Source organism: Cottoperca gobio, chromosome 4, assembly GCF_900634415.1.
Source record: "Cottoperca gobio chromosome 4, fCotGob3.1, whole genome shotgun sequence".
Taxonomy (NCBI): Eukaryota; Metazoa; Chordata; class Actinopteri; order Perciformes; family Bovichtidae; genus Cottoperca; species Cottoperca gobio.
The window spans coordinates 14,650,778-14,668,966 of NC_041358.1; the positions used below are offsets into that span (position 1 = coordinate 14,650,778).

The window sequence follows — 18,189 nt, forward strand, 5'->3', positions numbered from 1 at the left end:
TTGACAAATACTAAATATGATAATAATTAGTAAATGCTCTCTGAAACCTGAATCTGCAGTAACTAGTACATGTTGTCTTATAACTGTAGTATAAAGTAGCATAACATGGAAATAATAAACCTAAACCTAGCCTAAACTGTCATGAAGTAAATGCACCTAGTTATTCAGCACCACTGGAGAATAGTTTATCAAACGTACCAGAAGTGATGGTGATGAAAATGTTGAAGATAAATTGCCCCTTAGAAGACTTCATGTTGTTGATGATTTGATGTTTTTCCTGTTCCTGGGAAGACTTCTAATTATCTCAGCTGGATTTTTAAAGAAATAGTTCTCATTGAAGAGGTTCAGATTAACTTCACATGGTGACAGTTTATGGGCAAAATATGGTGCCTGTTAGCAAAACAAACCCTTTAGAGAAAACCCCCTCCGATGGGGAGACTGTCAGAGCCAGCGGTCTGAGAGAAACAGGACTGAGGAGAGCACAATCAAAGGCTGTTATTTTAATCTGTCCTGCCTCGGAGATTAGCCGACCACATTGTTTTAATTGTTTTAACGGGAGGGAATGAAACGCTCGCTTATAGGGGGATCCTTGGCATAAATCTCTCAAGTTCAATAGTTTCAAAAACTTGAGCTCCTTGCAACCCCCCTCTCTTCCCTCATCCCACCTAATCCCGGCTAATACCTTTCTTTCTATTGGCTAATGGCTGAAGGGAGCCTGGGTAAATGCTTCTTAAATAGTCGTGGGTGAGAATGGTTTCGGAGAAATAGATCCGCGCCACGACAAAGAGCGCTGCTGTGCGAGGATTTAAGGCCCAAACTGGACTAGCAAATACTGGACTACACGGCTCACCAGGTTTAGACTTCTGTGCGTAAAAGCGCACCTGCACGCTCCGGAGCTCAGGTAAACAGCCAAGGACACCGAAAAAACCTGCGCAGAAAAGAAAGGGGTTTTAATCTCTGAAAGAGAGGAGGATTCTTGTTTCTTAAATTTAATCAGAGAAATCCGATTTTGTTGTTACATTTGAGTTCAAAATGCTGCCATTATGGATATAAGATGCTCCATAGGAGTACAATTGGGTGATCTTGTAGTTTAAGAGCAAAGATGTCACCAAATCTGCAAGAAATGTAATACTTATCATAACTAAACATTTTTTAATTAATACTTTGAATCTCCCAAACGAATTTTACAAATTCACACAGACATATTGATTAACTTAGAGAACAGTGACTAGAGAGAAAGTCAAGAAAAAAGGAAAATAGACATTAATAATGATACTTTAAGGAGCATAAGACATAATGTTGGTCCCCCCTAAAATAACTAATGTTCTGTCACAGAAGATGTTTGTATTTATTGGCTTTTCATTCCAACAATTTATTAAATGAACAGATAATAACATATTTGTTATTAATTATGCAGTACTTGCTCCTTTGATCTCAAACATTTATAAATAAATTACATTTTTAGAAACTTAGTTTGAGACTAAGAGTATCCTACATTTCTTCTCCAGTATATTCTAGTGCTTGCTATCCAAATGCAGATATAAAAATGCAGCCTTCACCCAGTAAAATACATCTTTCTGTTTCCTCAGATTGAATATGAACTCCTTGAATTTCTGCGGGACGTCCAGCAGCGGTGGTGGTGTGTATCCCTTCCACGGTGTTAACTCCATGCTGTTCGACCTGCACCACCAGATGGCGGAGCAGTACCACGTGTACTCTGCAGCCAGCCCCGCAGTGCACACCCTCTCTGTGGCTGAGAGACTGGCAGGTGGGTCGTCTTGGTTCTGTAACACTTCAAGTCTCTGAGAAACTTGAATCTTACAGTTTAGTTTAAAGTTTAAAATATATGTTCTCTTTTCAAGACTATGTTGTAAAGTAGCCTACTGTGACTAATTAATACACAATGATGACAGTGATGAATACAAAGAGGGTTAATGGTGTCCAGTCGATGATCATAATAGGGATAACTATAATATAATAACAATATAAAATATAATGTAAACTGATTTGTTTTGGCGTTGTAAATGATTTACTAAAGTACTCTACTTAAGTACAATTTTTAAATGCTCTACTTGAGTATTTCTATTATGTGCAACTTCATAGGCTACTTCTACATTTCCGTGGCAAATATTGTACGTTTTGCTCCACTACATTTATTTAAGGACTGTAGTTACTTGGCAGATTCAGATTAATAACACAAAACATAATCAACAAATAAATTCACATGTATGTTTATAGCGTGAAAGGAGACATTATTGATCCACAGAGGTAAATTCACAACAATACCCAACAATTAAAGTAGCTAAAATTACCAGCTGCAACATTAGATGAACACATTAAAATCACTTCTTCCACACTGCTCATATCTGGCATCCATCTGATACAACTCCACTAATGCAAAGCCTACTATGAGTTCATTCATTATGTCAGACTAAGAAAGGAGGAAACTTTATTTCATCATATAAAAGTCTAAAATCAGGTCAAACCTATACTGCATCCCTGATAACAAAGAACATGGAAATGAGAAAATATCCAATGACTTCACTGTCATGCTCCTTATTACAGTCAGTTGGAGAGAACTTGCTGTGGACTGAGTGTTTATTTTAGTTTTTGTTTCTCTCTCTCCTGCCCAGAGCTTATTCTGGAGGCTCGGTATGGCAACCAGCAGAAGCAGCGTCGCAGCAGAACGGCGTTCACAGTGTCACAGCTGCAGGCTCTGGAGAAAGCCTTCGAGCAGACTCAGTACCCAGATGTCGGCATGAGAGAGAGATTGGCCGTCTGCATCAACCTCCCTGAGGCTCGCATTCAGGTGACAGCACACTCCGCCCAACACAGCTGAGTGTAAACCTGCTGAGTACTGCCTGTTTGTAGTTGTGTTCATTTATGGTACATTTTCAGCTGGGAAACATAAATAAAAACCTGCTGCATTTACCTTTTGATATTGATATACATTCTCAGACATGTAACCTTAATGGGGGGAATACATGGGTTGTTATGGATGAACACTAATACTAAGTAAATTACACTTACTTTACTTCAGAGGGAATTATTGTATTCTTACTCCACTACATGTATTTAGAAGCTTTAGATACTAGTTACCTTGCAGATTTATAATATACTCAACTAACAAATGATGACGTATTATTTTAGATTAAACCACCCAGGATCATTACAATAAACTGATGAAAACATTAATGCCTCAATAATTCTAATCCAATAATATAATATACATTATTCTGAAATGGGCCATTTTGCATGAGTACTTTAATTGTTGTTATCTTTGACAATCTTTCATATGTGGAACAAAAATGCTCAAAAGCAGCTTTAAAACTGTTATTTCCTGTTCATTTTCAGGATTGCCTCTAGATTTCTACACATTCGCATTTTGTATTCAGTCTTTTAAAGTTTTATTCTTTTTTTTCAGTTCACATGCTAAGTTTAAAGGTTTATGAAGCATTGTAAAACTGCCTTGTGTATGAATTGTGCCATATAAAGAAACTTACCTTTGCTGTTTTACTCTCTCGCTCATCCAGGTGTGGTTCAAGAACAGGAGGGCAAAGTTTCGCAAAGGTCAGAGGTGCGCCCCGCTCTCCAGAGACCACATTCTGGAGGAGGCCCCCCATTGCCAGCACGGTGGGACAGGAGGACGTTGGGACCGAAGACAAACAGGACATCACCACATCACACACTGACAGCAACATCCCTGCTCTTCATCGCTGTCCTCCTCCTCCTCCTCATGTGGATAAAACCATGGATGTTTGCCCACCTCTCGCTCCTTCAGACTCTGATGTTTTACGATGCCCCCTCCGCCTTCACTCTCCTCCACTTTTCCCCTTCATGACCGGGGAGCGCTACAGCCACCAACCTCACCGGCCGGTTGTAGGAATGCTGTCCACCGAGCTCGCCCTTCCCCCTGTGTTCTGGCCCATCATACAGCAGCACAGCTCTGCCCTCGGAGTTCATCCATCGTCGGTTACTAAAAACTGTAGCCTCTCCCTTCAGACTGCTTGCTCCATTAAAGGTGGGCTCCACCCTCACCTGGGGCTGTAACTGTAGACCTGCTCACCTGCAGCCCGACATCTCTGCTCCTTGTGGACTCAGGTGCATCTGAAGATAAGGTGGAGAAGCACTTACTGCCTTGTTCCTGTAAACATGACCACAGACAGAATATACATTTTTATTTAGAAATCTTTATTGAATCTGTTTAAAGGGATGTCAATCTGTAAAGTCACATATTTCCAGGTCTAATTTGGGTTTGTTTGCATTAACATCTAAAAGTTGGTTTTAGTTTGCAAGTGGTGTGAGTTTGAAAGAGGCTTTTGTTTAATTCATCACACGCAGCGTAAACTCCTCATTTAAAGATACTGTTGTCTCCTTCAGCATTATTTAGCTGCCTACACTACCAAGTAGCTACACAGTTATAATGTTGGTAAAAGCATTTGAGAAAAGTTCTTCATTGTAACTACGCACTGTAACATAGAAATGTGAAATAAAGTTATTTGTACCTGAATTCTCTGGGGGGACGGGGTTGTTTTGGTTTTTGTGAGGTTTAGTAGTGCTGCCAGTAGGACGGGTTTTTCTCACTTGTATGTATTTGGGACACATTTACAAGACTGCAAGAACAATATATATCATTTCAAGAAAAAAGATGCAAACTAATTGGTACAAGGCTGGGTGGTGATTTAATTGCATCATTTATCAACGGTGGCATTGTGTTGTGATATGATCATAACATATTTCCAACAAATGTATTATTTTAGACGTGATTTTGCATATATCTGCAATATGAATCAATCTTGGATAGATATAAAGGAATGTTTGAACTTTGGATCACTGCCAGCAAGGAGTGGTTTACTTACTCCTATGAGCTGTTCTCAAGATATAAGTAAGCAAACTAAAAAAGAGCCAGACAAATCATGTGGGCAGAAAGTCAGATGGGAGTTTTCACTTGACAGTGACCAAATTAGAAGGTTTGAAGTAACATGGATTTTATTCTTTTTAAATGGATATATTTCCTGAATGAAATACCTACCATATGATCAAAAATATTTCCAATATTAATCCCTGGGAAGTGAATTAGGTTTGGCTACAACTAATAGTTATGTTCATTGCTAATTAGTGTGTTACTTATTTAATAGAACGGTCAGAAAATAATAAAACAATGCCCATCAAATTTCCCCAGAGTCCATATATAAATGAATGGGTTGTCTTCCCAACAGTCCAAAAAGGTATTCAGTTTACTATCAAAGAAGACCAGAACAACGAATATTCACATTTGACAAGCTGGAACACATCAATTATTGGCATTTTTGCTTAAAACATAACTTAAACAAATAAATAATTTCTAAAAATAAAATCTAACCAGTTATTGTTAAATGAATTCAACTCTAAATGTGGTTTTCATCAAACATTTAACTGTAGCATGGGTGAGATCTACAGTGTGCACATTCTCATTTTTTGAATTGATAGAAAGGATAAACAAACTTCAATTGTTGTCGAATGAATCAGGTTTAAATTTGACATCAGAAATTCAGCTATGGGTCCTCTAGCAACATTACAGTATTTTCAGTTGTACAGAATATGTCCAAATATGACAAAGTGGGAACGGCCTGCTTTTGGTTTAAAATGATGATATCAGTGCAGAAATAACAGAAATTAAATATTGACTCCTAGTGAAAGTAACTAAGTACATTTAATCAAGTACTGTACTTAAGTGCAATTTTACTTGTACTTTAAACAGCTTTATACTTCTAATCCAAAACAATTCAGAGGCAAATATTGTACTTTTTACTCAACTACATATATTTATATACATAATAACACAAAATATAATAAACAAGTAAATGATTATGTAATATTATAGATTAAGATAAAACTGCACAGGGGGGAATTCACACGCGACCCAGCAGTGTAGTTAGAAGTAGTTAAAATGATCCACTCTTTTACCAGCTTCAACATTAAAGTGATGTACACATTAATAATAATTAAATAATATAATAAACATTATTTTGAAATGGGCCATTTCTGCATAATGAGTTTAAAGTCAAAACTTTGAATTGATAACTTGCAAGAGAGTATTTCTACATTGTGGTATTGCTACTTTAAACACAAGATCTGAATAAATCTTGCACCACTTTGGAAACACCTGTGGCAACTATACAATATTCCCTTATTTGTGTTAAAAGAACAGACAGAAATATAATTGTGATGCACACGTTTACCAGGTTAGATGTTTGAACGTCTTCACATTATCGTATCTTCAGTTGTATGTGTACATTTGTCAACTAAATAGAGCAGCTTTGAGCAGCTAATCAACGAGCTGAACACGTCTGATGTTTTGCTTTATTCACCAAACCAGTTGCGTCAGTGTTTCAGCGTAACACAGTGGTGTGAGCCGGCGTGACGCTGTGCCTGGGTATCGGGCAGCTGAGGGAGGCTTAAAGAGACAACAGCAAAATCATAGCAACTTGAGGGGCTAGAGAAACGAAATGAGAAAGATACCCACACACGAAGAACCATGACTTTGACTGTCTGTCGCTGAAGTTTAAAGGTAACACGCTTTCCCTTGACGACAGAAATGCATTGCTGTTGCTTTAAAGTAACCGTTCCGCCGTTCGTTAACGTTCTTGCTAATGTTTCGTGTGCTAGCTTGCTAAATGGCTAGCTAGTGAGCTAAGCGGTAAGAGATCCAGGCTGCCGATGGTGTGCAGTCGGTTGTTCAGGATTAAGGAGTTGCCCGTCCGGCAGTGGTCAGGGAAATGGTTATAGCTGGGAACTGAACTAAAAAAACGGCACTCTCAGGTGAAACAACGACCCGTTTTTATCATGAAGTCGGTGACAAGTAGAGTAGTTACAACGTCGCTTGGGACCTTGTTATTTCTCAGTTATTAAGCATTTACTAACCATGTTAATGTAGCACTGGGAATGGCAATCAATGAATATTTTATGCTCTGTCCTGCTTCGACTTGTTCAATTTGCATCAGTTCACTATCGGTTAGCTAGTTTGTGTTTTTAATTGTACAGTGTTGTTAACAGATTAGTCAACGTTACATCGTTTTTTACGAGGCGTTGGGCCAAGAAGAACCGTGTTTTTGGTAGGTGGTAGCTATGCTAGTTTAACACTGCCAATGTGACATTTCCATTAAGCTGCAACGTGAAGACAAATGTCTACTTTAGATAAATGTACCGATAATTCTGTTTTTATTTAGCTAGCACAAGCATACGGTTAAACAGAAACAAACTGACTGCGATTGATCGATATTAAGCTAATTTGAGGTTGCTAACTTACGCCAAGAGTATCTGGCCTAGTAACTTAACCCTTCTGAAGACACGTATTGACGGAGTTTACTTGTACAATTTACTTTTCTTTTTCACATATAATAATGGAAAACAAACCCGTGTGCTATCAAAGAGAGAAAGCAGGACATTTCAAACATCAGAAACTAACCTTACCCGCTTAATGACAGCTGCCAACAACTAACGTTATTGGTAGACAGTTAGCTACTAGCTAGCATTAATATAAGCTCAAAAGGTTGCTGTTTTGTACCATGGGAAATGAAAATGTGTCAATATGGTCCGGCTACGACCGCTTATTGCCGATTTGAGGCTCTCTGTTGATTGTTGGATTCACATTTATAACGTTTGAAATCGTCTTGTGTCGTGTTATTACTGGCTAACTATCGACTACAACGTGAATACCTAGCTGACGTGAGAACCGAACCGGTTTCGTCTCGGCGACGTATCATTCACAGGATTCTTGTCAGTTAGTTTATGTGCCACCTCAACACTTGGAATATATAACGACTCATTCACTATGTTATAAATAACGTGTTAGCGGTATCAAACGACTGACCGTACAAAACAATACACAACTTCCTGAAAAAAAGACGGGTACATATTTGGCAATCTTGGCCCACATGTCTAGACTGAGACAGTAACTTATTTAGGTCTTTGTTGTTTTCCAGGGACCTCTCTATTCTTTCTCATATTGAAACATTATCATTTGTGTTTTAAAAGCATGGACTAGTGTAGTTTTTGGGTCACCTTGACAAATGAGGTGCTTGTAGCACTTTGCTATTTCAGTAGTGGTTATGACCATTTTACTTTGCTGTTATCCACCCCGGTCTTTGTACTTCCAAATCTTGTGAACAGGTAGGCTAGTCTCTTCTTATTTCCTACAGTAAGTATCACCATGAGTCATGGTACACGCTACACGGTAGACATGTCAGTGTAATGATTGACTGCATACCTGATTTATAAATGTGTTCTTTTTCTCAGGTGTGGTGACTGCAGTTGTGAAAGAGTACAGACATACTCAAGGTTTCAGTGGATTTTTATTTGTTGTGTCATTGTTTACTCCACCCAGGGAATGAAATTCACTCCTGCCACCTGCCAAATACAGGGTAAATGTTAGCTGTGCCAGGAAAAAAATTCAGGTCACCTGCCACCATGTCATATTTTCCTTTTTATATTAAGACATAGAGCATTTCTTATTTTAAAATAGTCAGGTAGTAAGGTTACATGATGTATTTCATATTTCTTCTGTCTGGTACCACTGACTCAATGTTCACATTCTAAAGCATTCTACAAAGATTTCAGAAGTGGCTGACACAAAGAAATGTTCAGTCACCTGCCAGGTAAGGGAAAAACTTTATTTCTGACCCTGCCCACAAAACGAGTTCAGACGCTAGTGAAATTTTAAAATAGCCTCCTCAAAAAAATGCCATGTCCAATTGTTCATGGAATAAACTTTCTGTAGTACAGATTAAAATCATGAAAGTATCATACGTTTATAATAACTATTTATTTACATAAAACAATACTTGTGTCTGATTATACTGTTAGTCCTGTGATGGCTGTATTAGTTCTTAGTCTGTCAGATACAGATGAGTTAGCTGTAGGCTAGACCGTATCCAAATCCTTCCAATAATATGCTTCCCAATGATGCAAATGTTAGGATGAGATGAGGCATTACAGCAGTCATTGATCCGTATAAGTGCCTTTCCATAAGGAGGAGTAGCTGCCCGTTGCTAGTGGCTGCATTACCTTCTCTCTTCAGCACCACCAACATCTTAGATCATGGACATCGGGGAGTTATGAGAGCCGCTCTGGACAGAAACGTCTGCATGTGATTGTTAGCGAAAAGCTGCACAGAGATGGTCAATTTGCACTGCCATTGAAAACTGAAATTATAGTTCATTGACATGTGTGCCTGTCATTGCTTCTACAACAGTGTTTGTGTGGCTTAGTGTTGTATCTTATCACTTTTTTGACTTTTTTAATAATCCTGACCTCTTGGATTTTGGATCCACACATCTGCAAAACCTGTTGATGATTGAGCCTGAAACTTAGCTCAAGTGTTTAAACAACATTAGATACATTAGTCACGCTTATAAGAATTCAACTTTGTGATCTAAAAAAGATCGCTGTAAGGCTCTGTGTTTTGGGCTTTCAAAAATTGAGTTTAATTGCAACATATTTTTTTTCTCTCATGCCTGAGGTCCACTGCGGAATATTTCCGCACATATCGATTGCTTTATTGAGTTTGCCTTGTGCCTGTCTGGAGCAAGATTTAATTTCAGCTGTAGTAAGGAACAGCCACAGTAGACATCATTTGATCTTCAAGTTAAAGGTTAAAGTTTTATTCTGAAAATGTTGATCTCTTCATGGCCACGAAGTGTTGTGAGAGCAGATAATGATTAAAGTTTTCCAATATTTTGGCTAATATTGATTGCTTCACAGATTATGCTTATATAGTGTTTGACAGTACTTTTCATTATACGTGTAGAATGGGATAGCTACTGGAGAGGGTATTTCATCTGCAGTTAGTAAACATGGTGAACATCTGTTAAATCGGTTAACGGTAAAAAAGATATTGTAAGAATATGGAATGACAGTGTATTTCTTCAGATGGTCCATTTTGTTGTTACAGAAGACTGATTTCTGTATGTTTTGCTTTTTTCAGATATCCAGCTGACATCAAACCCACCAGTCTTTCCAATTGCTGTTTTCTCTGACTCTGGGTTGCCTTGTATGCTGTGGCCCTGCAACATGGAGAGTGTCCACTGTGTCACTGAAGGCTGACCAGAAGGAATGAGGCACTCCAGGAGATGTTCCCAAGTGGCCTTGTGGACGCAGTAGCTGGGTTTCGGAGTGCTTTTTTATGACTAGTATTGTATGTGCGTCCGTGGGCACATCCTAGCACAACCTGCCTATTCTTCAGGCAGGGACATGCTACTCTGAGACTGGAGCTGGAGAAACACACAAGAAAGGAGCCCCTCTGGTAAACAAGGAACACGAAGAAAAAAAGGAAGCACTCAGCAGGAGACCTGTCTGATAGACACACGGGGCACTTCAGCTCATTTAAGTGGCTTTTGAATTATTGCACATTTTAACAGCAACACCTTTCCTCTGTCTTGCGAGAGTGTGACTCCCTCCCCCTCCCTAAATCGTCCTCTGTCGTTGTTATTGGAGTTTCTATGGTTTGCAAGGCTGGAGAATAACCGTGGAGAGGCCAGGGTATCACAAGCTTATGGATTTTGATAAGAGAGGGGGCAAGGGAGAGACAGAGGAAGGGAAAAAGATGTCTAAGACAGCAGGCAGCCGGACTGGACATGGGGGCCGAAGTTCAGGGACCAATTCTGGAGTTCTTATGGTTGGCCCGAACTTCCGCGTGGGTAAAAAAATCGGCTGCGGGAACTTTGGAGAGCTGCGGTTGGGAAAAAATCTCTACACTAACGAATATGTGGCCATCAAATTGGTAAGTGCATCCTCAGGGTTGGTAACATAGTAATATCTATGAACTTACATTTCCATATATGCACAACACAACTGTTCTGGTACATCTCCTATATCAATCTGCATCCTATACCAAGAATCCTACTTGCCTTGTTTATTCATTTTTTAGCAGTTAAAATGATGTTAAAAGTTTGCAGCTGACTGTCCTAGTGCAGTTGACTCTTTGACCTAAGAGACCCAGACACATGAAGTAAATTGGACTGTCCCCTCCTCCCACAGCTTGGCCCCATGTGCTGTTAATGAGTCAACCATTCTCTTCTTGTGCTTCTCAAAGAGGCAAAGATGTGAAGAAGACTAGACTTGATGTCTTAAACCACATCTTAACTAGTGTGTTTTCCACTGGACATGCATCCATTTTTTTCTTTTACAGTATTTCAAAAAAGGGTGCAAACTATAATATACTGAATTTTCTTCTGAACATTCTTTCCTTGAAAAGGTTCTAAACAAGTTTGGTAAGGCTTACTTGCTGTTAGTTTTGTAAGAAGTAAACAATTCTCTTTGTAAAAGCCAACATTTCTAACTTCCTTTCTACCTATCCTAGCTTTATTTGAGTCAGAGGAGTTGATTTATATTCTTGTGGAAGCTCTCCCACTAATAAGCTTGCACCAGGCTCTATGAGCAATCAATAATTTACTGTCTTTTTGTTTTGTGTCAGCATGAACCCTTTTTTTTCAAAGTCACTGGTTTAATAGCATTTAAACAGGCTGTGAAAAACCACATGAAATGTCAAGGCACATTTGTTTTCTGATTCTAGGCCAGCAGGTGACTACTCAACCATTTTCTCAACCATCTTTTCTTTGCTATAAATGTGTTGCCACTTGTAGTACCGCTTTGATCACTGGCAGATATTTTTTGTCTCTATGGTAATACTTTAATGTAAGCAAGAACTCCAGTTAGGTAGCTCTACTGGAACTGATGGGTGGGCTTGGCGTCATCTCCACCACATCGTATCTCCAGCGAGGTCATTATCTCTGAACGGGCATCCACTGAAGGCTTTGCTAACCACATAGAAGGCAGAGGTTAGCAAACAGCTGTAATTGCAGTTGTCCTCTCCTCTGAAATGTCTAGTTGTGCTGGCTGCCTCTCCCCCCTTGCCTGTGAACCCTCCCATCTGTTTGGGTATTTTTATCTCCATGGCGTCCAGCTATATCTGGATCTAGCATTAGGGCCATAACACTCCTCCATGGATCTTGTGGCCCACTGGACCTGGCGTTTATCTGAATGTATAGTTGTGAGAGGGGGAAGTGTGGTAATGGTTTCAGTCAGCGCTACAAGGCTTGGCTAATAGTATGGCCTGATTGTGAGGGCTCTGGGTTTATTTAGGATTTTTTTTATTTAGGACTAATTTCAGATGGTGATTCATGTTTTCTTTTTATGTATTGTGTATTATAATTGTATTTTCAGATCTGCAATGATGACTCTAATTGTTTCCTTTTGATATTCACATCAACTATCTCTTTTAGGCTTGCATTTCCAACACCAAACTAAACAAATTAGTCTCTTATTGATGAAGCAGTTTTCAGGCCTTGCACTGGTGTTGTTACTCCTGACGTGGAGAGAGCTTCTCTCTTGTCGATTTTTCAGGTTAACCCAGACTCTCGCACAGTTGTCTGTCCACATGTTTCTGTCTGTCCCTGATCTTTCAGCTCCCTGGGGTAACCCAGTGAATGTCACTGCCCGTCCATTAGGGCTAAAGGCTTGTGTTTTGTCAGAGGCTGTTACTGAGCTCTTCCTTATGGACTAACACAAATAACAGCCCTCTTATCTATGAGCACCTGTTAACACATGCTCGACATGAGTAGTGTCTCCTCCGTTGTCTGTCAGTCACTTCAGTGGGAACTGCTCACTTATAGATATAATCTAAAAATATTGCTGGCAAAGTATAGCACTTGGGAAATGCTATTTGTTGATGATGTTTATTCATAAAGTGTGTTTTACAGATGGATATGATCTAATTTTAATTGGATAAGAATCAATATTTTTGTATTAGTATAGTATATTAGGGATGAAACTAATTATTAGTTTAATCATCTATTGATAAAAAAAAATAATGGTCATCACAATTTCCACAATCCAAGATGTTTTCATATTGCTTGTTTTGCCGGACCGATCAGTCCAAAACCCAAGGATATTTTTTATTCTATAAAAAGAGAAATGCAGCATTGACAAGCTGGAACCTGCTTGATACATGACTTAAATGATTAATAGTTTATCATAATAGTTTTGGCCATTAATTAATTTCTGTTAACCAACTAACTGATCATTTTGGCTGTAATACAGACTTTAATATAGACTACACTCCTTCCGATATTCCCCTTGTCATTAAAATCAAGAAGAATTCTTAACTGATCGATTGTTTGCCCCATTGAACCTCTAACGAAGTATGTCAATTATTACTTTGTGACTGGTTGAAGGAAGTGTTGTTGATAAACCAGGAAACCAATGAGGAAACTTTGTTTAGATAGCGAAGTGTGATTAGTTATCTGGCTGGTTAAAACTAGTTTAATCTCTCTCCTTTTGTTGCAACATAATGAATTGTAGACGCCAGCCTCTGCAGGAAAGCACATAGTGATTATTCATTGTTGAGCCAGTGACTTTATGTGCTGAGTGTACCAACTTGCAAAGTCGGGCATGTGGGTAGTGCCTGCCTGCACCTGGGACAAAGGTGAACACCAGTGTCACCCTGCTCCACCACGTGATGGCAGAGACAGAGATGTATGGCTGGCCAGTATGCACAAGATCCTCTGTCAGTGGATCTGGAACTGCTGTGAATGCGGCTGCAAAAAGCAAGAGAGAAGGGGGAAACTGCTGAGTGCTGAAAGGTCGTCTTTGTTAGCAGGCCTTGTCGACACACAGTGGTTCAGTCTTTGGTTCAGCTGGAGGCTTTCTCACACTGACAAACGCTTGTGTGATGGAGGCAGGACCATATAGCCACTGCTGTAAGTACACTGCAGGCTTTGCTCCCAGGGGGAGATCCCAGTGTCTTAAAGAAACGGCAGCATTTAATGTGTGCTTTCTGTCAAGGCCTACTGTAGAAACTCTCACCCATTAGGCTCATTTATAGGATAAAGGGATCCCATAAACACCATCAATTCACTCCCCTGGCATGGTGACATAACTGTCCACTGAGAAAATGACCATCTAATCATTTTGACCCTAAAACATTTTTCACATCACTGTGTTATTCTATTTTTATTTTAATGCTTATTCTATCTTGTTGTAGTGCTTCTCTCTCATTATCTTCAGGGTCTTTTCTTATCAAGGTCATCAGCCCCCTCTTAACCCCATCATTGTGTTAGCCTTGGGTGCAGGACACGTGCTCTGCACAAACCCATCTGATCCATTCTATGGGTTAAAAAATTCAAATCGAATCGGTTTTCACTGACACTTCCTCCAGTCCACTCTACAATGAGTTGAACATGCAAACTTTACAGCACATATTTTATTGTAGTCACTTTACATGTATTTGGTCATCCATTGACAGATAGGAGGTGCCTGTGAGACATGCCTGAAAAGCTGTTATTATCAGTAATAAGTAATAAACCAATTGGAGGCCTACTTGTGGTGACAAACCCTTTTGACAATGAAAACCCAACATGGGAGCAGTGTAATAAGTGAATGTTATACTGTTGGGACTTATTGTACGGCACAGTGCGCCTCTTGTAGCTTAGGGAGAGGGGGCTGATATTGGAGTGACCGTATAGGGAGACAAACACAGTAAACACAGAGAACTACTGTGCATTGTGTGCCAGCCATGTACATACAGAGCAGTGTTTGACCCTACGTTGGACCTGCTTGTTCAAAGCACAGATGGATTTCAGACTTGATAATGAAATTGCCCTTTGCCACCAAATAATACAATGGTAGTCCAGGCTTCCTAATTGTAGCCTGTGAACTTGATGGCTCCGACTGAAATTACAAGTGTCGCCGGTGGACTTTATCAGCTGAAGCTAATTAAGGTTAATTCCATGAGTTGGCTGTTGGCTGTTGTCTGACTGGTGAATGTGCTTTGTTGTTGTCTTTACCATTTACATTTGAGCAAAGATGTTTACCTAGATAAAGAAACACCACTCTGTCATTTTTGTATTTAAAAAGATACTAGACTATTTTTGCTGTTCAAAACAAATGACAGAGAAAAGGGTGTTATCGATGGAAAGGATCTAGCTGATTGCATCATGTAAGTTGGAGACAACCTAATTGGCTAGCTAGGTCTGTAGTTAAGTGTGCTAGGTCAAAGGACAGTGTGTAACATGAGAGGCGTCACCGTATAGATAAATCCACAGATATCACCTGACTCTGCAGTTCCCTTCAGCTCTACGGAGCGTTTGGTTTTGGTTTTCGGACTCTAATTTACTGTTTGATTCAGTCTCACTAATCACATCAGTTTTGTTTCCATCTGAAGCAGACAACTGTTTTCAAAGAAAAAGCCATGAGACAAGACCAAATGGAGCTATAAGGAAAGTGAATATTTGTGTGTGTCAGGTTGCCAGATCCCTGATTCCAAATAAATGCTAATGCTGCGTGTCTGCTGGATATGTAGGCAAATAACACGTTTGCTAACATGTCATAACCATAGCCATAGCAACGTTTTGAGGCAATACTATGTCAAATAATTGCGATGTTTAGCTTGAAGTTCTGCTCCAAAGTCCACAAAAAAAGATGAATGATACTTTAGATATTTAATAAAAGGTTGAGTGTTGCCTCCAAATAGCACATATATACTGTATGGTATTTAGTTGTACTGTATGTATATCAAAGGCTAGAAAGCCTGGCAGATTTTGAGTCAGTGATGCAGAGGCACAAGAGTAAGGTGGTTTAAGTGAGTGAAGCCACTCACATGCTGGTCATTCGTGATACTCTGAAGGAAATCTGAGGGGTTTTACTGAACTGTCCTGTCTGCCTCCCACAGAAGCATGCTAAGCAACTCTTGTTGCAGTCTAGCTCAGCAGCTTACACCAGCTCGCCATGAGGCAGTTGTCAAAGAACTGTGAAGGCACAAAAGCTCTATCAGTATGTTTGGCTGGAATTAAAGTGACATTTTGACGATTTAAGTTCTTCCTCTTTGGGCTCTCCAGAGAGCATGCTGGGCAGGCTATATGAATAAATCCTTGAATGTCAACAGCATGTAAAAGCCTACCTTCAGTCAACTAGCTAATCCTCTAATGAATCAGTAGCCAGCAGCAACACAGTACATTCACACAGACACATTGTTGCTTTAAGGATGATTTAGTATTATCTGTCATAAAACCTTCACAGTAGAGTCTAAACATTGCTGACTTCAGATTAGCAACAAGAACAGAGTTTACGTAGAAATACACAAGTGCAAAGTGTGACTGCACAGAAAATAGGTTTGAATATGGTGTAGGGTGTGTGCTTGTAGAGCAGTGAGTGCTGTGTAATTGTACCTTGTAAGTGTACATCCTGGTTCATGGCAAAGCACGTCACATTTTCCATCTAAGAGTTTTTGGTTTTTTTAAGCGCTACACTCACACTATATTCTTGTGTTTTCTAAATGATATGTAATGTTCAAGGCTATAGCAACAGTTAACCAGTTTCTCACATTTTCTTTATTGTGATTATGGTGTGACTGCTATGACTGCACTGTCCTGTCTTAGCTTTCTTTTAAAGCATCATAATTGAAGTGTTAAACTAGAGCCAAAATAACCAAACCAGAATCAGATGATGGTAATTTAAACAGAGCTGAAGCCAAATTGACCGCAGGTCTATTTTCGAGAGTTTGCTTTGCAAAAAGGCATGGTTTGAGGTTTGGAATTTAAGCAGCTTCATAATACAGAAGAAATTAAAATATGTTGCTGAGTGGCATGGGCTTGACAGGATATGTAGTGCACACCATGAGAAATAGGGGATGCTTTCTTTTGTTGTGTCGAGTCTGTTGATTTAGCATTTTAGAACAGGCTTTTTTCACAGCGGACATTTTAACATGTTATGTGAGGGAAAACCCTGTATAATAAATAAATGTAATAAGGGTTTTTCTCCATTTATCTGTTCCAGGGCCCTACTATTTTGCATTATGGCTCTCTGATATGGCTCACATAAAAGGAACAAAGCCAGCATTAACGGTAGTAATTACACCTTTTCTTCCCCTGCTACGACATGTCAAAATGTCTGCTGTGCAAAAGCCTCGTTACTATACCGAAAATTCAGCTTTCATTGGAGGGTGTTACATCTACATCAGATGAACTATAGGAATTGGAGCCCTTATTTCACACAGTACCCTGATCTTAGGGGAGCTACATGTTTTGCAACTAATTAAAATCTGCTTGAAAATGCAGTTAATGACTCCAAAGTGTTCAGCAGACACAGTTGGTATCTTCCCTGATGATGATGATGATGATGATCCCTCAGTGTTGTACTCCAAGTGTCTTTTGATTCTTGCTTGTTTTAGACTCGTTTTGCCTTCAGCCTGGTCTTCATCAAGTGACACTGATACACAGTTGGTTTGCTAACCAACTTAAACAATCAGGATCATTCCACTTTTTGGCCATAAGAAAATTCCTTGGTTGCTTTAGCTGTTTATTTAGGATCATTGTCCTGCTGCGTTGTCTGAGAATTTCATTGTTTAATTTCAAACCCAATAAACAAAGTAAACTGTACAGACTGTACATTGGAGATCCCAAACAACGAAAATAGCTCTCTGACCTACTATTTAGTGACTGTGTTTACTGTGTTATTACTCCTAGCTCCCATTTATATTGAGTACCGGCTCAAAGTTAAACAAATGAGGAAGTACACAATACAATCCATTGTACTTATGCCACGCCTCGCTCTATTAAATGACAAAGAAGATTTGCCTCTTGGGTACACGTAAGTGGAACTTCCCCTGACTGTGAAGATAATTGGCAACGTTGTTTGCTTTGTTTGCTTTCTTCTGACTATAGAACGTGCTGCAAAAGAGCCACTAAACCTCTAATTTACACAAATGTGGGGTATTGAAAGTTGATATGTTAAATTGACAGATGCTTTTCCAGCTATCAAAACCTATTTCCATTATAACATCGAAATACAATCTGAAGACTTGCAGTTTTTTTTTGAGAAGTACATGGCAGGTCTCTTAGATCCAGCCAAGGCCTGATAATGATACCAGACATTGTATTTGAACTGCTGTGGAAGACATCTTTAGTGTTGACAATAAGATGACATGATACACCATTAATTGTCTCTCCATTAATTTAGCTGTACCACACCTCTCCCATAGCTCCTTCGAATTAGATTTTTTTTTTTTTACACAATTTATGTTAAACATCTGGTCTAAATCATGATAATAATTGTCAGTTAGTACATGAAGCGAGCCTAGGTCAACGGGCCACGGTTACCCCAATCCTGTCAAATTCTCCAAGATATACAATTGATGTCAAATTCTGGCTGATTTTA

At 39.2% G+C, this 18,189-nt stretch overlaps 2 protein-coding genes across 2 annotated transcripts in view; both read left to right on the forward strand.

Moving 5' to 3' along the window:
- Positions 1 to 818: 818 nt before the first annotated feature.
- dmbx2 (diencephalon/mesencephalon homeobox 2) lies at positions 819 to 3,856 on the forward strand. Its single transcript, XM_029430145.1, has 4 exons — positions 819 to 901; positions 1,590 to 1,768; positions 2,634 to 2,809; positions 3,534 to 3,856. Exons 2-4 carry the CDS (start codon positions 1,597 to 1,599, stop codon positions 3,690 to 3,692), a joined length of 507 nt encoding a protein of 168 aa, XP_029286005.1. The 5' UTR covers positions 819 to 901; positions 1,590 to 1,596; the 3' UTR covers positions 3,693 to 3,856.
- A 2,556-nt stretch (positions 3,857 to 6,412) lies between these two features.
- The window catches only part of csnk1g2b (casein kinase 1, gamma 2b), a 37,369-nt gene continuing 25,592 nt past the window's right edge, over positions 6,413 to 18,189 (forward strand). Inside the window, 2 exon segments of the mRNA XM_029430543.1 lie at positions 6,413 to 6,550; positions 9,965 to 10,759. Coding sequence (XP_029286403.1) covers positions 10,532 to 10,759 — 228 coding nt within the window. The 5' untranslated portion in view covers positions 6,413 to 6,550; positions 9,965 to 10,531.

Bases quoted from the DNA above. Each gene is read 5' to 3' on its own strand.
- dmbx2 (XM_029430145.1), top strand. From the start codon at position 1,597: ATGAACTCCTTGAATTTCTGCGGGACGTCCAGCAGCGGTGGTGGTGTG. The intron at 1,769-2,633 runs GTGGGTCGTCTT...TCTCCTGCCCAG, and splicing joins TGTGGCTGAGAGACTGGCAG to AGCTTATTCTGGAGGCTCGG. The intron at 2,810-3,533 runs GTGACAGCACAC...TCGCTCATCCAG, and splicing joins TCCCTGAGGCTCGCATTCAG to GTGTGGTTCAAGAACAGGAG.